At 37.2% G+C, this 21568-nt stretch overlaps 1 protein-coding gene across 2 annotated transcripts; it reads right to left on the reverse strand.

Moving 5' to 3' along the window:
• Positions 1-1413: 1413 nt before the first annotated feature.
• Positions 1414-20319, reverse strand: dync1li2 (dynein, cytoplasmic 1, light intermediate chain 2). 2 transcript variants are annotated; one of them, XM_006641221.3, is made up of 13 exons: positions 20186-20319; positions 19373-19446; positions 18262-18378; positions 16266-16496; positions 10978-11147; positions 9436-9529; positions 9142-9277; positions 7810-7921; positions 7617-7676; positions 6925-6966; positions 6671-6788; positions 5603-5719; positions 1414-5009 (listed from the first exon to the last, which is right to left on the reverse strand). In XM_006641221.3, exons 1-13 carry the CDS (start codon positions 20278-20280, stop codon positions 4900-4902), a joined length of 1476 nt encoding a protein of 491 aa, XP_006641284.1. In that variant the 5' UTR covers positions 20281-20319; the 3' UTR covers positions 1414-4899. The 2 variants fall into 2 exon arrangements, with proteins under 2 accessions (XP_006641284.1, XP_015223736.1); XM_015368250.2 differs by having other exon boundaries at positions 4898-5004.
• Between the last annotated feature and the right edge of the window lie 1249 nt (positions 20320-21568).

Here is a 21568-nt window from a genome sequence, read left to right on the forward strand (position 1 = left end):
TCTCCAACACCATAACAACCCCAGACATCTTTTCTCAACCATTAATTGCTCAAGCCAAACTGCCCCACCTGATTACCTGCCTCATCGCAACTTTGCAACACATTCTTAGATTTCTTTAGCCCCAAGATCAACAACATCCAGCATCACATTCTCTCCACTACACATTAAAATTCCTTATGTCCTCCTTCCTTATCCAACTTTTCTGGTTCCCTTCTCTCTAACTTCTCTTTTCTTGACTCAGCATTCCTCGATAAACTGTTTACACACACAAAACCCACCACATCTATTTTAGATCCCATTCCCACCACTTTATTTCAGCCCTGTTTCTCTTCTCTCTGTCCCACTGTCCTCAATATTATAAATTAATCCTTGAGCACCTGCATACCAACGGTCCTCAAAACTGCTGCCGTTACCCCAGTGCCAAAAAAGCCTAACATGGCTCTGGACAATCTAAACAATTTGTGCCGTTTTACAGTATAGTGTCCCCGTCACTATACTGGGGCGTTAAGGACTCATAGACTGCAGGGAGAGTACCCCCTACTGATCCCACTAACATCTCTTCCAGCTGCAACCTTCATTCCTTCATTTTTCCCAGGTTTTTCCTATCCAGGTACTGACCAGGCTCACACCTTCTTAGCTTCAATGGGTTACCAGCTGTGGGTTGCAGGGTGATATGGCTTCTGACGATAAACAAATTGTGCTTCCTACAGTACATACTTACAGTCTGTGATGTTCACAATTGATCCCCTCTTGACCAATCAGTATAACAAATTTACCTGTTTCATGTCTGTTCAGTTGAGTAAATGCACCTGCTGCAAAACTTATTGCCATTTCTGCATAACTTTGTTGCAGTTTAAAGTGATGTTATTTTCTAATGCTCAGTATACTCTGTGTTCTTATGTATTGTGGAAAAGATGGCTCAGAAAACAATCACTACAGCAGGTGTTACCTACTGGTTCTACCAGCTCTTACCCTTAAGTCACACATTTCTAAAAACTATTTCGTTCTGATTAAGTAGGTGATTTCATAATTTAGGGATCATTTGTGGCTGAAATCCAAGTGTTCTTCAGCTTTAATGGGCAGGTTTCTCACATTGAACATATTACATGCGTAATTCAGCAACTTAACGTGTTCACACACTTAAGAAAAGGTAACCTACAAAACTCAGTGAATGCATAAGACAGCTTCAGGCTCAAAGCTGCATTCCCTTGCTGTAGTGTTGGAAGCAAAAAAGTCAACCTGCTTCCCAGAAACAAAATTTATGCCAAAACAAATTTTAGTGTAGTGTACTGTCTGTACACCAAGTCGATACTGAACATTTACCAGGATATGTGAAGTACAAGGAATTACATTATGAAAAGCTTCATGTAAATTTTAAAAAGCTTCATGTAAATAAAGACAGACAAAAGAGCATGTAGTCTGGATTCATATTTATTGAAGCCAGTACTTGTTAAAGACACGTTCTCATCTTTGCCGGCACTAAAAGCGAGATTCCAAATGACAGCATACTGCATCTGGGTAAAGCCATACAATCAGACTAAATTTAATATGTTCACGGTACATACGCAGTCCTAAATGTAATTTTTTTAAAAAAATTGAAATCCTGTATAAAAGGACTGTAAGCCAAAGCTTTTTTCCTTTTTTAATTTTTAACAAGAATGTAAGCATATTGTTAGGGTTATAATGTACAGAGCAGTCACTATTAACTTAGGCAAAATTAATGTTCTTTACAATGTCTGTTGTTCATTACACCTTTTTTACAAAGCCAATCTGAAAAAAATGAAGTGCAAATTTTATTTCAAGCAGCAGGAAATTATTTTATTTGCCGTTTCAACCAAATGGACATCTTTCTTTATTGTAGCCAGATCTTTATCTAATACTATGTTTCACTGGGAAAGAATCTGCTGTTGTTTAAAGAACAAGATAATCTCACTAAAGAGATCTAGATACTTTAGGGCTAATCAGTCTGCAAATGCAACTACCCAGCAGATAATCTCTTACAATTACTTAGTTTTTTTTTTGGTTTCCAATGCTTGCAACACCAGTAACCAAACCGTGCGACGTGCCAGAGCTGATCAGACAATGGTGATGCATTGTAATGAACTGGAGTTTTAATTTAAACTTTGAAGAACTAGGAGCATCCACTCTTTTGAAATAACACTAAAACAATGCTGGGACGGCAGGACTTTTTTTAAAAAACAAAAACAATTTTACATTTCCTCAAAACAGACATATGATCCCTTCCAACTTCATGAAATTCTGAACATCTTCAACAGGACATTTTAAAGGAGCACACAGCTAATTCACTAAAACTCCAGTTATCTAGGCTGCAACACGCTAGGTTAATTAAAAAAAATAACCCATTATCAATTTGATTAATTATGCATATAACACCAGGTTATTCAGTAGGTAAACATTAAGAGCAGGAGGAATTTGCTAAAAAATATTCACTGCATATACACTTAATGTAAAGAAATGCTTTAAAATGTCTTTAGGGGTATGTTATTACAAGTGCTTGCCTGATAAGATTGTTCCTTTAAAAATGCAAGTACATACTCTTATATTTCTGAGTATTGTGCTTTTGAATACAAGCAATAACCTTCATATGTCAGATGCTACGATATGCCCTGCACCAGTAGTAAACATTACTGCCTACCATTTGCAATATTATTGATCCAGACCGATTTTTTTGTACATTAGTTCATGCAACAGAAAGAAGACTCCGCACAACATGACTTGTGGTTTTCCCTTAAAACAGCAATATTACACAAACTTAAACACAGTGTGTTTAAAAACTAAGTACATGTGCCATTTTCATAACCACAGAATCTATTTTAGAGTGATGGGTAGTTCACGGTTTGACCAGTGAATTCTTCATCTGCTAAATAGGTGTGAGAAGGTTGGTAGAACACACCAAATTCAAGTCTTTGGTTCCAAATTCCAATTTTCATAATTTTCCTATACTTATATAGTACTCACCTGATCTTCTGGCATGTTTATGGATAGCACTGCTAAGAACCTAGCTTGAGGAACAGGTGGATGAATGCCATTAGCTCATTTAAATGTCTAAACCATATCAATGTAGGTTAACATAAAAGGAGGTTTTTACAGTGATTTAATTTCCGATAAAACTTCCTCAGATGATTTTCCAATCCTCCACAACATCTGAAAAAATATCATACAGGTGGTTCGTCTTTCTGTAAACCTTAACAAATCAAGAATTCGATATTGCACAGTATTAATATTGATATAGTTATTAGTAATTAAGTATTTTTCCCCATTTAAAGACTGATATAATTTCCTCACTTACTGCAGGTTCAGGCAAACTGACAAGAACGTCAACCAGAGGAGGAGAAGAAGGGAGTCTAAAAGGAGTGTCAAAAGGTGAGGCCTTTACTCGAAGGCAGAGAAAAATCAGTTCTCTTAATTTAGGCTTCTCTATCAGTCAGCAGATGAAACCACTTGCTAAAATGGGACAGGTTTTGCGGTTACTGTACAATATAAAAAGGGGAATGTTTAACCTATGCTTTCTTAATAATCATAAAAGGAATTGCTGTTATGGACCTTCAAAACAAAGCAGCCTATATCTCTCCAAGTATGCCATTATCATCACCTTCGAGATCAATTTGGCTTCACAACACTGTTTTTAGTGCTAACTTACACACGGAGTGTGATCACATCCCACAGCTGTAAAAACCCAATTGGTATGTAGCAGTTAACCATCACTAAGCAACAACTTTTTTTTTAATTTATGAATGCTAAAATGTTGCAGTAAATACTTTACAGGTGACTTTACTACACTTTAAAAAAAAGAAAGGCATGCTGCCTAATGAAGTTTTCAGCGAGGCCATAACATAAGCTGATTTAAGAAGTAAAATATGCTAAGACCACAGAATTGTAGTACAAAAAAAAACAATAAATAATTTTAAAACCAAAAATAACTGACCATTTGTACTACAGTGCACATCTTTTTTTTTTTTTAGTCAAGCACCTCTACAATGACACTTACAGCAAATTGTGCCAGGCACTTGTTATAGCAGATAACATCCCCCTCTGTAGCCAAAAGGATAACTTGTAAAGCAATCTAAACAACAGAAACCTGACAACACTTTTCTCATCTGAAGTATTTCTTCATGATTTTTTAGTATTATTCTATACATAAGCAACAGAAGCTCATTTGCCAATATTTTGCTTATATTTACAGAAACCTTAGAAATATGCCTTCACTGCTCTGGTCTGTTTTTTTAAAAAATACAGCATATTTTTATATGCTATCAGCCAATCTGTTTATTTGCCACATTAGTGTCATGAAGTTAATGGAGCTTAACAATAAGTAGCTACATTGTTTTTTTTCCTTTAAAACATTTTAGTGAAAAAAGAAAAGTTTGGATTTATATATAAATACAACAGTATCATAGGATATCTACTTTTTACATACTACAGACTTCCATGTATTTTTAAATTTGACTGAAATATTCAGGTTTAGTTTATGATATTCCGGTATTTGCTTTCCTTCCACACAACCTGTCAAGACAAAAAGCTACACCGCTTTTCTGGTCCATAAGATGAGCAGGCAGGATCAAGAGGCCTTTCCAAAACTATAGCACAGCTCTTAGATGTGGGGGGCTGCTCTGCTGCTTCTCAGGAAGTGCATGATACATGACCCGACATGCCTTTACAAATTAAGTTAGGCCCTCGTTTGCATCTCCCAGCTCCCCCCCCCACTTACCCCTTCTCACAACAAAACAAAAAAGAACCAATAACAAAAATAAACCTGATAGCATCTCGCCACATTAGACAAAATCATGGTCTGTTTTTTTGACTGATATACACAGTTGAAATTTGGTCGTTTTCTGAACTTTTTTATAGGTATTTTTATGGACAATGCTGTAAGCATATTCAGGCTTCATTCTCCGTTGGTGATGTGTTGTTGGCTGTTACCATGGAGTCTGGCTTGCGAGTCATTCTGTCCAGCTCCGCCTGAACATCAGTCAAAACCGGCTTCTGCCCTTCAAAAAAAACATATGGCACACAAACAGTAATTTGATGTAGCTTCTGAGGGCTACCACAAAAACATTAGCCTGTCTTAATGTCAGGCATCATATGCAGCGAATGCAAGCCCATGCGCCAGCAGTTATAGTATTGTAATCAGGCTACAGATTCTTGCATGCAAAAAGACAGGAAAGTCTCTGTCTATTTATAAGATATACCATATTATAAAACAGAGTAAATGCTTATATACAAGCCACAAATAAGACATTAAAACAAACGTATTTCAGTTATTGCCTCAAGCTGGAAATTATCTAAAATATTTTAAGGGAAGCTGTTACATTTAAGGAGGCTGAATAAAGTTTTATGTGGCGTGCTTCTTGCGACTGCACCCAGCATTTTGCTAAGTGAAATATTCCACCAGCTGGTCCATGCAGATCATTTTTACAAATTCTTTCTGTGTCAGGGTTGGATCTCTTTTTTAACTTGGAATGAAGCATGCTCTTTCTTGACAGGCTCAATGAATAAATCTTTCGAGAACGGCCACATCCAAAGGAAACAACAGGAAGCTATTAGCAGTGTGAGCTGTGCAAGAGCCAGCTTAAGATCATACCTGCTTTCTTGGCAGTGCTCTGCACTCCCCCAGCTCCTGGGCTCCCTGGGGAGCCTGTCTTTTTACTCAATAGGCTGTTAAAGAAGTTTGCCAGGACCCCCTCATTTGCTGCAGCACCTGTACAATTCATGATCATCCACTTTAAAGAAACCACAACCTACTTGAGAACATTTTATCCTACTGCTCTTATTTGCTTGTGAGTGCACCACTATCAGGAATACATAAGATGACCACAAATTAATAAATGACAAACAGGAAACATGTAGGTTTGCAGATGCAATAAGGTTTACTGTTAAATCTGTTTAAAGATATAATTTGTGCTCATAGTTAATATGCATTAAGACTATGAAGGTGTTAGTCTCAATATAAATATAAGAAATGTTATATTTGTAAGGTTTAGTTGAAGCTTGAGACTACCTAAAGGTTTATATAATTCTATGTCCAAAATGATGCTAATACAAAACAAAGTCCTTGTTACAGTCGACACACACACACACACACACACTTTAACAAACTGTAATTGCCCCCAGCTGTATAATTCACACTAATACTTTACATAAAGGTTTAAGAGGTCTAGAACAAAGATACTTATGCTGGAATAAAGTGTAGCCTTTTCTTTCTCATATAAAAAAAGACTACATTTTTTTGTATAAGGATAATCACTGCTGAAAATACTTCTTATATTCAAAGGGATCACAGGTAGTACTGTGTACATAAATAAGCTTTAAGAATATATTTCATACACTATACTTTGACACTTAATTTGATTCTAAATCAACAATCTGGGAACTGCCTTATCCTTCAGAGGTCAAGAACTCTTCCCTTGTGAACTTCTCAGGTCACTAACCTGACCTTAGACCTCAAACTAGATCCAAGCTAAAAAACAGCTAACCTTAGACCTATTTCACACAAAACAATGTTTATGAACTGGAGGAAAAGTGGTCTCCATGGAGTGCAAAGCGGTATATACCATTACAGGGAAATATCTCACATTCAAACCTATATGATCTCGTCGCTGTAAAAAAAACAACAACACTTTTTGAAGTTTCTCTTTGCCATCTCAGCTACCTTTCATGTTGGGATCGGGTTTCTTGACAGCGGTCATAGGCGAGACGCTGGCCACGTTGGCAGGCCCGGTGCGGCCTGTGGGCCGAGGGGAGCCAGATGGAGCCCGTGCTGGAGATTCCTTCAAGACAGACAGCAATTAAAGCCCAGATAAAAATGTCCTTTCTATACAGACACAAGCTGCAGTGGAGATAATCTGTCCATCACCAACTGCTGTACAGGTGACTGTACCAGTGACGTCGAGTGACGAAACTTACCGTTGCTCTTGTAGGCGTAGCAGGCTGCTTGGCTAACAAGGACTAGGAAAAGAGCAGAAGATACTTCTTTTGAAAAACAGAGGCATAAACTCAAAGATCATCAAGAAAACACTAAGGCAAGCCTTTACATAAAAAAAACTTAACTAATAATTCTTTAAGTAAATGTTCCCCCCCAGAATTCCACACTTGCATACAGGCCTTAGTGGCCCATCACCCTGTTAAGCAACCTTATATTTGCGTTTCCATTTTTTGTCCACCACCTGTATATTCTCTGGCTTTCAAAACGCAGATAAAAAGCAGACCGTGCAGGTTATTTTATTAGGAGTTACTAAAATATTGCACTGGACATACATGTGCATTGCACCCTGATACCTAACTCGTAAAATGCGCTATTCCCCACTAGTCTTTCAGCAATTAAAATCCAAATGGGTTTCAATGGATCACTTTCTTGCTTCAGCTTATGTGACAGTCTTTGAAAATGTGCTTTGAAAACCAAATAAAAATATAATTGGCTCCTCCTCTGAGCCTCATTCAATCTCCCAAATCAAGAACAAAAATGGCATTGAAAGTGCTGTGTTATTAGCTGTGTAATTAAATGTATGTGGCATCCGTTCTGAAACAGTTCCCTACTGAAGTACAAAATTGTATCAGTCTAATCTAACCTCTCTTAAAAACTTTGTAAAACCTCTCACCTGCTGTTTCATTAGGAAAACCTGCTCATCTTCAGCAGCAACTTCTTTGTCATGTACTAGCTGTATAAAGACCAATTAAAAGTGTCAATTATAAAAGTATATACATTATAATATAAACTAGGAAGATTGAGTAAATTGAATACAAAAGTTTACTACCAATATACCTTTCTAAGTCTTGATATTGAAATATTACCTTTCTTACAGGTGGTTTCATGATAAAGTCTTCAAATGGATCTTCAGGTTTCACGGTTGTGAAATTTTCATGCAAAATGGCAATTTTCTTCTCATTGTCCCAGCCAGATGGACTAAGAAAGATTAAAAATGCACTTGACTTTTCTCCAAAAAAACTGACAACTGCATTCTAAGTAAAGAACAGTTTGAAATAATGCATACCAAGCATCAAAAGAAATTACACTTGTACATTTTTAGACAAAAACAAAGCTTTTGGATATTAATTATTTCTTGCATGATTGACTGTTCATTCATGACAGAGATGCACCCAAGTTCTTTGACTGTTGCACAAGTCAAATCACTTCATTAGAGAGATAGGTGACTAGGCACAGGAGACAAGGAGATTCAGCAGTGCTGAATGTCTAGCCAAATTTTTTTTTTTTTTTTAAAGATGAACAAATATGCCCCCCTTACCAAAAGAAATTGAACACGTTAATGCCCTTGGTGCATCCATCATGTTGCTGACTAAACTAACTCACCAGTGGTGATGCTAACCCATTGATAACTCAAGGTTTTCTCATCTGGGAGGTGTACACATCTGAGTGTGTGACACAGACACGCAGAATGACAACAGATTAATTGATGGGGAGGTCCAAGTCTGATAGGTAGGACTTAGTGGGTAGGAGTTACTTAGTGTTTGATGGCAGCCTAACTTCACAGTGTTACACAGTGTTGGCTGTCCTGGGATCTCACTTCCTGCCTCTGCTGCAGGCTCATCCTGACAGGACAGCCTCACAGCAAGACAACACACTTTCTCATGTTGCTCATATAATAACAACTTTCTCACAAGATGAGAACTGTAAAAAAAATGTTCAGCTAGCCAGACCCGAGTCCCATATAAAATATTTTTAAGGATAAGCTGGGATGAAGTGTGACACGTATTGATCAGAGTCCAGTGAACAGACATGTTTGTGGGTACAACATATGCATCTCAGATGTACAGCTCAACTGTTCCCAATAGTGACTACAAATTGCAATATCCTGCAATTTTCACAGTGGACACCCTATTGGTCCAACACTATTTCTAGCATTTACATTTCAGCACAGTTGAATTGTTAACTGTGTTGTTAAATTGTGTCAGCACAGTTAAATCAATATAATGTAATTGCACCTGTGCCAGAAAAGATTCTCATTTTTTAAAAACTTTTTGAATCTGCTGCAGTTGAAAGTTTCTATTGATGCTTAGAATATACATATAGTGTGTAGACAAAATACAGTTCCCCCTTTTCTGACAGAATGAAACCTTTGTTGTTCACACAGCAGAGAATAGGGACATCAGCAAAAAATGACTTACATGAAAACAGCATCTTTTTCCACCACTAAGGCAGGTGTGGTAAATTGGAAGTCATACATTTTGTGCACAATGTATTTATAAAGAAGGTCCAAGTTCTTTTCTTCTTTGACTGAAGTGTAAATCAAAGCAGCTCCATCTGCGATTCTTCTTAAGGAACAAACTAATCTCTACACTTAATATATGAATGTATTATGACAAAAAAGTATTAAAATGTCTCTAGGAAAATAAATAGGGGCAAGAGTTAATGCAGCATCAAAGTCTTTGTCCCAATTTTTGGGGAAATAGGAAGGATACACTGTAAGCAGAACCGTCGAATGTGGGACTGAATGAAATCAAAGTGCTCCTCTCTGTAGTCATGCTCCTTCTCCAGCACACTCACTGCGTCACACTATCAAAAGAGATAATGGAGGAAAAACACTTTATTCGCTTATAATCTTATTAATATATCTTAAGAAAAAGGGAAAGCATGTCAAAATGGAAACAATCTACTCAAAATGCAAGAGGCACCACCCAGTCACATGGAGTTGCAGTACTCCGCACAGACCACAAGATGGAAACCTCAACAGGAGACTAAGTCTCACACAGGGCCCTGCATGACTCAGAGAATGCAAGGACACTTCCTGGAACTGACAAGGCAAGAGCACAGGAGGAGGAATTAAACATGAAACAGTCACAAGGAAATAAACATCACAAGAGAAGAGTCAGTAGTTCAATTCATACTTCCCTTTTCCAGGTAAATACAGAAACATTTAAAGATTTCTCAGCTTGAAAACGATTCAGAATAAGTTATAAATCTACTTTTTTAATGAATCCAAATTTTACAATGCTGTATCCTATATCCTTGCAGCAGGCAAGAAAGAGTGGTCAGCTCCTTCTCATTGTATCTGTTGCACTCTACTGTAATCTACAGTTTTCGACCTTGGGTCTAGAGAGTAATAGTGTATTCATTTCGATTCTAGCTAAGTTTTTATTTATAATAATGAACTTATTAGCCTAACTAGTTCAAATTAACACTGAGCAAAAACTGTTGGAAAAATACAGGCCTGTATAGAGAACAGAAATAGCAAGCAATTCCTACACAAACCTTTAAGGCCTTGTTAAAACAATTTCAAATTTGATGTGCTGAAATTCAGTAACTAAAATAAGACAGTCTGCACAATATTATGCCAAATTCCACTCAAGCAGCCAGTGGAAAAAAACAAGTTTTAAAAAAGGGAGCTGATTATTACTGCATCACATGTGAGACCCCAAAAGACATTTTTTATTTTGGTCTTGCAGCTGTTTTTGATAAGAACAAGGACACTTAATAATAAGCAGCATTCACTGCCTTCAGAGCTGCCTTGCAGGCAGAAATCAGACTGACACAACCCAAGACGATCTGGTAAAAAGAGCTTGAAAGGCTGAAATGTGCACCAATCAGCTGCAAGATCCGAGATGTCTTCCATATCACATGCTAAACCACAAAACCACAGTTCACAGAAAATTCTACTGAAATTGCTTTTACTTCTTTCATTTTTTAAACAGGCTAACTATGCTTATATATGAATTAATATAATGTTTTTCAAAATAAGAACTAGGTTTTGGCCTGATTTGAAAAAGCTGATATGGAAGACCCAAGTTTTCAAATTTGTATAAAGGGCATTTTCTATTCATTTTAATAACATTCAAATTGATAGTCATCAACAGTCTATAATGAAATCTACACTTAAAACTTTCACTCGATAATGTTGTAGAACCTGGCCTGTTTATTTCCTCTAGCGCATCTGAGCAAGATATTTGCATACTTTTGGTTCAAAGCCTTCCACACAGATGCACACAAATATTCCGGTTATTTACCTTTGTGCAAACTACTAGCACTGGAATGCCCAGATTGTGTGTGAGGACATTATCTCCAAGAGGCAGAAGGACCCCCTCGTCATCGGTCCCAGACGCTGTAGGCCCACGTCTTTGTGGAGAGCCCTGGGTTGCCTCCTCTGGCTCTGTGTACTCCTGGAAGTCCTTCACCACTGGGAGAAAGCGAAAGGAAAGCCAAGTGTCACAGAATGCATTCCGTACCTCGGACTGTCTCCAGTATTGCCTTCTGCGGAGAGCAGCACTGAAAATAGCCACAGGAAAAAAAGCTACAAAATTCTTTTTAACACCACAGACGCCTCAACAGAAATGAAAAGGGAGCTACAACAACAAATAAGAGGAAGATGCCGCTATTCCACTTTTCAGTACACCCTATCAACTTCTACAGGAAAAAAAAAACATCTCCGTTCCAGCAACAACTTCAAATAGTGAATCAGACTCTAAATTTGTTATTTCCTTTTAAAAAAATAATGCAAAATCTGAAATCTTCTCCCCCTTATAAGCATTGCATTCACGAAAAAATGCAGGTCCTGCAAAGTGGCTTAAATTTCACCAGAGCCTTCAGCTAGAATACAACAGGTACATAAAGCAACAATAATAATATAAGCTATCAGATAAAATGTGGCTGTTGAATAAATCACGCCCTCAGGCACTCAGGCAGTGCAAATTAATTTGGGAAAAAAAGCTCCCGTACCCATCAGAACTGTAGGAAGTGGTGTTGTCCCCCAAACAATGAGACTGCTGTAATATTGTTCACAACTAATGCAGTAAAGTGTAAAACAATAAATCACATAATACTTTTAAATTAGCTTCTGTCAAACCCACATATAATTAGGGATCAGCAGGAGGACAATATTAAATAAAAAGCAGCTCACTTTATTTCAGAATTATCACATTTTTAGCTGGGAAACGGAAGCAACTGAAGACAAACGTAAAGGGAAGTCGCACAACAAAAATTAAATCACAGAAAATACTGTGCATGAAGAACTCCGTAAATTCATGGCTGTAAATGTCTGCCAAGAGAAGCCTATAAACAGCACCTAACTGGGAGGAGACATTATTTGAAAAAAGTGAAAGTCTCCTCAATGTACTGCAAGTCAAGAGTTTCTAACAGGGAGAAAACGGCGTGGCCTGAAAAGGGTGTTAGATCAAAGGACTGCTTGTGCATAACCAAATAATTAAGGTACACTGCTCAGGCTTTTCAGATCAAAGAATGTGGTTTGAATAATAAGAGGGTGTAGTGTATGATCACAGGCATGTACAGGCAAGGAAAAATCATTGGATTAAATGTAACCATCAACAATATTAAGTACTTTACAGATTCATGATATGTTAAGGCTTAGAAAGTCTCATAGTACACCACCATTCCAGCCTTAAACCTAGATGTTTTTAAAAATTTAAAGGAAATGTGCTTTCTTTAGTTTAAGTTTAAAACTTTCAAAACATCAGTTTCAAAATTACTTTGAAAGCACCAATGAAAAAGAACAAGTATTTGCAAACTACGTTCATCTTCAATCTTATAGAATTTTAAACATGGATAATTCAGATATTAACAGTGAAAAGTTAGCATGGTTTTATGATTTAAGTGGGAGTCTGACTACTCTTTACGCAGATAATAGAGTCAGCCAATTCTGAGGATTTAACTTCAATCAGGTTATACAACTGAACACGCTTGTTTCAAGTTTACCACACCCTGTGAAAGCTTAAATGCAAATAAATGTGTGCAGAGATGATCAATACAATACTAACTGCACAAAATGCATGTATACTTTCTTGGGAGAAAAAAATATTTTAAGAACTGTTTGGTGTCCACAGCACCTAAATACACATTGTCCAATCCAATCACGCTGCACGCAAATAAAACTGGCAGCTCTCGTTTGGAAAGTGCTTTGATTTGATGTAAGCAGATCTGACAACAGCTTCTGTGGAGCTCTGCTGCAGTGCTCCGGGGAAACTAAAAAATTCAGTGTGCAGTTCTGATGATCCCTGCTACAAAATCCAGTCCAAGTCTCAACCTGATATCTGAACATAATATGCATGTCAAAAGCTGAGGTTTTAAAGGAATACATCTTTAAAAAATTATCTCCAAAAAGACTCATGGAGGACAAGAAAAGACTGAATGAAATAACCAGGTTAAAAAAATTCAAGCCAAGTCAGTCCCACTCTGCTATTCATACATTTTTGTAATGTGCTTCTAGCTTGGACTATATTTGGAGAATGATATCAGCTTCAGCAAGTACACTGTGAATAGAGTGCAAGCCTGGGGAGCTCTTATAGATGGATTTATTTTTAATTTGAATTCAAACAACCTGAAGTGCTACAAACATTCTACTCACATTGAAACAAATGTCAGCTAACATTCCTGGGGAGTGGTTTTTCAGAACAACGGAAAGGTTGTAGTTATACAAGAGATTAATTGTATTGTAGAGTTCAGAAGAACTCTGGATAGATTTGTTTCCTCTAATGCTTCAAGAAATCTGCTGTGATTGGGAAGGTTCCTACAGTTACAGGTCTCTTTTTAAACTGCAGACACAAGGTAACACAGCTCTCTTCCTCTTATTTAAAAGGCATCAGATGATGGGATCATACTCATTTCTTACAGGGAGAAATGCTAACTTTATCCAACAGAGGCAGATGTTATCCGGCGATTTCACTGTATGCAAAGCAGTCATGAAGACTCAAAGTACAGCAAATCAAATCAAAGAAAAAATAATTACAGCAACATATGATCCTCCCCTTTTCCTTAAATTACTTTACAGCAATTTCAGCTTACGATTAGCTCATAGGAAAAGGTATACTCTTAAATTTCTCTAACACTTTTATCTATATGTAGTTAATTGTAAAACAAATATAGGTGGTACCAAATGTTTTTGCACTGAATAAAGAATGGCATGTCCTTAGTTTGAAGCATATCCATTGCACAATCAAAAACATACTTAGTATTTAATTTATCACCATATTGCTTAACTGATTTCAAGGGTATTTTCACTAAATGTGGTATCACAATATACAGTACATTGTTGCAAAACCTTCAGAAACCCAAATGCGATGATCTAATTATGTTCACATAAAAATGAAGGACAGACTAAGCAAACACCCAATGTCACATTCTGTGTACTGTGTTCTGTCATTTAGAATCGTCATGATGAACGATAATAAAAGGATGACCTTATGCAAGCTTTATGCCAGCTTTAGAACATGTACGTGTGCAATATCTTTGATGAAGACATAACGTATTCAGAGGATTCGAGCTACCTTCTGAAGTTAGTCACCACAGAAAATAAGATGTGTGGCTTTCATTTAGTCTAAAAATATTTTCAACAAATAAAATGCAGATTGCAGAGTTGGACAATCCAAAATAAATAAAAATCAGATTCAGGATCTATTGCAAGAGTTACATAAAATATGCATCTACTTCATTTTCTTTGTTAACAAAGAAACGAAAATGACAGCTTATTTGATCTTTGCTTATATAAAATGTTAAGGATTGTCCCTTTGTGGACCCAGATTGCAATAATTGGATCCAATGAAAAATCTTAATCAATTTAACTTTGCCTTTTGGATTCAGTTGGTGTCTTGTCCAAGGCTGGACATAGCCCACACATGGAAGCAGATGCCCTTGATGATGTTACAATAATTTTGCACATTGTGCTCTCTGGGGTTCTCCGTCTTGAACTCTATACAACCATGGTGCCCTGTTGGTTAAAGCACATCTTTGGACTTAAGTGGAGGGGGAAAACTTGACACTGTAGTGACACTTTCTCTAATTCCATTTTCCAGTTAAAAACAATCCTACTAATCATAAAAGAAAGTGAGCTGCTTTTCACTTACCACAGGCATGTTTCTCTTAGTTTCTCAAGCAGACTTTATAACTGATGCTGACCACTAATTCCAGAGCCCATATAACGTGCATCTCAGTCCTGCAGCTCTGTTTGAAATGCGAAGTTTTGTATAAAAAAATTGCATTTCCATTACTGCATATGTAAATGTTTCAAACTCGTTCCCAAAGTCTAGAAAACCACTTTAAGATACTAAAATAAGAACACTACTGCAAATAAATGCTACTATATTTCATGGCCGTGACCAGTATTTTGATACTTTTATGGTAGGTATGACCCGCTTCAATTACATCTAAATCAAATCGAGCTCATCACAGCAAAGAGTTTGCATCTCCTGAATCAGAGAAATAATAGTCTACAAAGATTTACTGTGCTAAAACATGTCATTTACAGGACTTCCAGTTCCTCGTTTGTTTCAAATCTCACAGATGCTTCTCTCTAGCGTCAGCAAACAATACTCAGTTAAACAGAGAATATACTACATTTTCTGCTACTGTGTATTAAATATCTGACCTGACAGAGAAATTCCTCAGAAAGTAACTTCTATGCCTGATATATCTTCACATAATAGAAAAAAATAATATAATCAAAACATTTAGAGATATTTTGAAATTTAGAAGCAACAAGTTTTCATTGGATAGCACAACAATTAAGCTCAAACCAAGTAAATTGCTTCAGTTGGTCTGTGACTGCCACTAATAAAAACCAAAACAAAATTACCACCAAATTAAACTACTGGATTTATTTCAATAGTAAAATGGAACTTAATGCACATTGCACAACAGTTTCTTTAAATATTAAGCTAAATTCCTTTGAATTAATTCAGACTATTCAAACTATAGATAGAAGTATAACTTTCTTCTGGTGTCATATTACAATTTAAGGCCTTATCAACCAAAACTGTTATTTGCCCCTTATTAAAAGTCCCTCAAACACTGGCTAAATTATTACAAACCTTGGCTCTTGGGATGAAATTTCAAAGATATGCAAATCAAGAACAAAATTAAGCCGAGGAGCAGAGAGATCTAAATTGCAACAAACTAGAAAATGTGAATCACCTGTAGAAATTAAATTAAGAATCTTAAATTGCCTTGAATCTTGTGCTTCAGTAACATGTAGATGATGGCCAACAATGCGACATTTAAAAACTATTACTGTTCAAAACTGAAACTTAGGAGTACCAATTTGATACAACAGGAATTGAAATCTCTATAAAAGCTTGCTCACAGGCCTCTACTGCAAGGTCTTTTGTTCACTACGAAAACTATTGCGGTGAACAGTTTTTTGGCTCCTCCGTACACGTACCATAATAGGGAAGAGACATCTGACAACAGGATAGCATTTCCTTGTTTTGCATTGGAACCTTTCTGGTACAGGGTGCTGGTAAGAGAATAGTATCCATTTGCCTGCGCTTTAAAACTGCAATGCACTCACTTTTCTGTTCAAGCTCCCTCATCTGTTCTGGAGGGATCTTCAGTTTGTCAATGTGTTCACGCAGGACGCTGGCCCACTTCTGTATTGACTCCATGATGGTCCACGGCCTAGACATGTCCGCCACAAACACTGCCAAGGTATCCTTTAATGACTCTGCTGACACTGCAAACTTCAGAAGCCCCTTGTGGTACAGGTCTCCATCCAAAATCCACACATTGCATCTGGTCTGGTCTGTGTCAAGGGGAGGGATAATAAGATAAAAGCTTTACTACATGAAAAGAACTACAACTCCAAAACAATTATGTAATAAATGTGTTTCACAAAGAAAGTCAACTAAATCAAGTGACTAAATAATCACTGCTCTACAGTCACAACATTTTGTGCTTGCCTCGGAGAATGTCTGTATGTGCAGGACAGAACATTATGCAAGTTATCATGTGCCCTTTGAGAACACCAACTTATTTACTAGGAACTTCATTATTTCTGTTTTAACAAAAACAGATGCAACAGATACATTAAATTAAATGTAATTTAGACTCAATTATTGATTAAATTGAATCATGAAAAGCTTATATCCAATGAAAGTAAAAAGATGCTGTGGCTCTCCATGATCAATACAGAACATATTGCTGATCTACATTAAACTATATTCACTATTAAACTTATAGTCAATAATGTTAAATAGTTTAATTTTAAACTAACAACAGATTTTTAGTTTCTGCAGAACTTGTCAGCAGCTGTAAAGCAAAATGGACTTTGTATTATAGCACTATGATATCAATTACTGTACTGTTGTAGAGAAAACTGAAAATTGCAGCAGTACACAGCTGTTGCAATATACAAAGACATTTACAGGTGATTACAAACCCTGAAGCACCACAACATTAATCAATAAAAGAAAGTAATATGTATTAATATTTCGCAACTAAAGGCATAGTACATTTAATCTTTTTAGGTATGTCAAATAAGCTACCTGAAAAATAGTTTTTGCTCAGAAACAAGGCATTAATGGACACTTTTAAATAGCCCTAGCTCTTTACATTCAGAACTAGGAAGATCTTAACCAAAGCCTTGTGAATTACCACTGAAAGTACATGTGATTTTATTAAAATTGAGGAATACTTTAGTCATTTTGTGTGGAGGATATATGTCTATCTCTATGGTAATTATACAAATTACATCAGTTTCACAAATTAAGCTTTTATCTCCTTTCCAATAATATTTAAAGGCTTTAATAAAAAAAACTGTCTAGATGATTTTATGAACATACTTACAAATCAAGATAATTTTGTATCTGTAAGATTTATGAACTAAGGTACAGAGTGCAAGGCTTGTACCATATAGCAAAACATTTTAGTTTATGCTTTGAAACACTGTGTGGTATTCAGCTTTTTAAGAGAAATTCGGCATCCTAAATAGCTCAACCGGTGACAGTGCTCCCTCAAGCGCGGGCCAAGCTCTGCTTTGGGTTACAGCTGGTCACTAGCCGACTCTGACTATTCCCCAACTGGTGGCGCATAATTGGCTGAGAGCCAACAAGGCTAAGGTTGGGATAGCAGCCCAGGGTTCTATGGGCTCTCAGTGACACAGCGACCCCTGTGGTCACCTAGGTGCTTGCAGGCATGTGGTGACAGTGCCTCTCCAGTCGACACACAGCAGTGCTGTCTGTGACATGATCAAAGATAAGAAGCTTGAAGGTGGGGCAGGTCAGAGGAGAGCAGGTGTACCTAGACACCCTCCCATGTGTGTGGTTATAGGATTTACAGAACTGAAACATGAAAAAACACACAGCTGCCTATACCCAATTGGGTGTTTATAACAAAATATGTTTGCTTTAAAGTGGGAAAATGAAGAATAAGACCTCTTGTGTTATTATTCTTATAACAAATACATTGCCCCTTTTCAAAGGATCAAAAATGCTTAAATCTTCAGATATATATTCAAAGAGGGCCACATTCATAAAGTACTAAAGAAAATGTGAAAAGGGTTAATTCACCATCTCTGTCTTCATCATGGACATTCAAGTACAAATACTCAAGTCCTCTCCCTTTTTTATTGTGCTCGGCTCCCTGGAGTTTTGCCATAATCGTTGTCTTTCCTGAGCCATCTTCTCCTGCAAAATAAGAGCCAAATGATAGTTATTAGTTATGAGTCTATTCTGTCATCATTCAGTTCCATGTGAGCAGTAATACTGTATTTCAAAAACATGCCAAAGACCAGCATAAACGGACAGGGTGCTGCATACACTTAATATAATCCTTTTGTTTCTATACTTGAAATGTATATACACCATTTCCAATATAATATAAAGACATACGGCATTTCTGATTAGAGATTTACCATTTTAATAACAGAAACATTCACAATTTTCACAAGACTGATTGAAACCAATGAGGAACCACTGCACCCAAGGTAGCACTGGATATTGACATGCACACGCATGAACTAGTACTGCTTCCTGATAGCCATGCCTTAATGAGACGATAAGGAATTATCTTTGAGGTTCTAGAAAATCACCTAAAACTAATTTTATTGTATTCCCACTCCACAATCACCACATTATTTCAATGATGGCCTACATTTGCATTCTTCTTCCACTTCCAGTGGTGCTTCATGGGATGTATTTTTCAGGAGTATTTACCTACTGTACGGAAGCAGGTTAAGCATAAACAGTATACAACTTACACACAAAAACCTATCAATTCAAAAGCCATAATTGTCTATACAGATACTTATGGTATTTTAATTACAAAGACTAAAAAATACAAAAATATAACTCACAACAGTTTTGTACAAATATAATGACTATAGCAAAAATAATATTTGCTGAAGTGGGCAAGGCCTACTACATATGAACAGTCCAAATGCAGTCATAGGTATAAAACCCTTTAGAGAAACATCACAGTCATCAGTTGTGGTCTCCTCACAAGTTAAAACCGTATTTCACCTACCATTTGTCGCATTTCAAACCTAAAACACCTTTAGAAAAAAACCAAGGCTCGTGTTCAGTCAAATCTTGAGCAGCTGACAGCTGGCCTCAATTCACGTGTTTCTTAGATTAAACATCAGAAACATGATGCACCATCATAGACTGACTTTCCACTTACCGAAAACCAAAATATTTTTTCCTGACGGTAACTTGGACCGGGACCGGGTGGAAACTTCGCTTAAAATAGAGGACCTGAAGAGACATCACAGCGGAATTAACAATGATCGTTTTTACACGATTCCTTACAAAACCATCCAGGAAAGGGCCTGCCCCTCACTCTTTGTGAAAGGACCAGAGCTCATGTTACTAACTGTGATTTCAAGTGAATCTAGTAACTGTGTAGCACAGAACAGGTCTTACTGACGTTTTACCCGTCTGCAGCAAAAGAAACTAGACAGCCGAGTTCAATGGGTTTGGCAGCCTAATTATTGACAAAACAATAACAAATAAACCGAGAAGCTGATGAAAATCACAGACAGAAAGGAAAACGATTATCTATAAAACGGCCTGCATTCTCGTCCCTCCACTCCCTTCCGATTTCTGTACTTAAACTCTTATCATCTAGGTGTATTGTTTATTTTTATTGTGAAATGTGATGCTAAAACGCCCCTGCTTCGTTGGCAGAGACCAACACCTACAGAAAAGGAGAAAACATAACCAAGACATTTGACACCACAGACACTCCAATAATATTTCCCTTGTCTCTTTCAGCGGGGGATCTGTCAAACACCCGAAATACTAAGCATTCATCTTGACGTATTCAGCAGGGAAACAAACCTTCGTCTGCTTGCTTGACAATTTGGAAACACCCCCGGCCGGTACTTTTGAAATTGAATGCACCCGGGAGTGACAAAGCAGAAAGAGGTTACTAAACAGACGCCGTTCTCAGCGAAAGAAATAAGCAGCTACTGAAAGGTGAGACTTGACTTGCCATAGGTTCTGTCCTTCTTCATCCTCGTTATTAATTTCCAGGGTGTCGGCAGCACCGGCGGCGCCCAGGAGCTTCTTCTCCAGCACGGGAGCCATCTTGTTTCTGCAACCACAAAGAGAGGCATCACCTGGGCACCTCAGGACCCCGGCGAAATTCGCTTTAGCACTTCAAACGGACTCCTCCCTAAACTCAAGATTACATTAGCCAGAAGTAAGAGGAAATCGCTAGTTTTAAAATACATTTAGAATATATATTTTTTTAAAATACCATTTCATTTTTTTAGTTATCAGGCAATAGAGTAGACAGCCCTAAGGGTTCAAGACGCGTCTGCTCTCTGAGAATGATGTCATCCTCCCGAGGAGCCACCCTTGTCTGAGGGGAGCACTGAGGCCATCTGCTGCGTAAATAGAGCATTTATCTAAGTACAGTACCGTCCATAAATAATGTTCTGCAAAGCAGTGATCGCAGAATCAGATGGGTGTGTCGCACTGTGCCTGTCTGGATTTTCTTTTTTTTAAGAGGCGAAACTGGAAATGTAAACAACGTTTTGCTCCAGGTTGCATCGGAAATCACAGTCTTGATCATATTCAACAACTATTCCGATTGCATTTCTGACTGTGCATCTGCAAAGTATCTATGCTCAGACACGTTGGTTGGGAGTTGGTCTTTGTAAGTGATATCGCTCATAGACATAATTTCTCTATAAACTGGAATTCAGGTGATCTTAAGCCTTTTATTCCACCTTCTAAAACGTTGAAATCCTATTTTTGCAAGTGCAGTATTTAGCAGATCTAACAGATTAAATGATGAACGAAATTTGATTGGCATTCATGTGGAATACCGTTTTTTAAACGGTCTTATAGCTATGGAGTGTTACTGCTTAACGTGACTGAGAAAGCAACAACAAATCCTGATAACAGGCGGGTTAACGCGAAAAAGATCGACCTTACTAAGCATGGCTTTTAAACAGAAAAACACGGACTTAAGGTTTTCTGTGCTGTTTGTGTTCTTAAAATATTGATCTAGGGTTTAAGTGTCATAGAAGGCATCTATGAAATGGCACATTAACGTGTGTGCAAATCGAATGTAGTTAACTATTATAGCTGTATCGACATTTATATCGAAATATAAATGAATATACTGCTCTAATAGTACCACAAAGAAAATATTGCTTTGTTGCAATGAAGACGATTGGGGGGGCTAACTATAAAGATTATGTAATTACTATTCGTAAGGCGGACTTGCATTAAAGTAAAAAGTTATTAACTTCAGAGTAAAGGTGCTCTCCCAACCAGGTCCGTCTAGTTTCTTGGTAATGAAAGTATTCCTGTCCCTTTTATCGCATTGATCCCAGTAACTAAAGATTAAAGATAATGGCAGACT

Source organism: Lepisosteus oculatus, chromosome 20, assembly GCF_040954835.1.
Source record: "Lepisosteus oculatus isolate fLepOcu1 chromosome 20, fLepOcu1.hap2, whole genome shotgun sequence".
In the NCBI taxonomy this organism is placed as follows: Eukaryota; Metazoa; Chordata; class Actinopteri; order Semionotiformes; family Lepisosteidae; genus Lepisosteus; species Lepisosteus oculatus.

Coding starts and splice junctions, on each gene's coding strand:
- dync1li2 (XM_006641221.3), bottom strand. CDS start 20,280: ATGGCTCCCGTGCTGGAGAAGAAGCTCCTGGGCGCCGCCGGTGCTGCC. Junction 9,530..10,977: donor TGCTAGTAGTTTGCACAAAG/GTAAATAACCGG, acceptor CTCTTTTGATAG/TGTGACGCAGTGAGTGTGCT. Junction 9,278..9,435: donor TCGACGGTTCTGCTTACAGT/GTATCCTTCCTA, acceptor GAAGAATCGCAG/ATGGAGCTGCTTTGATTTAC.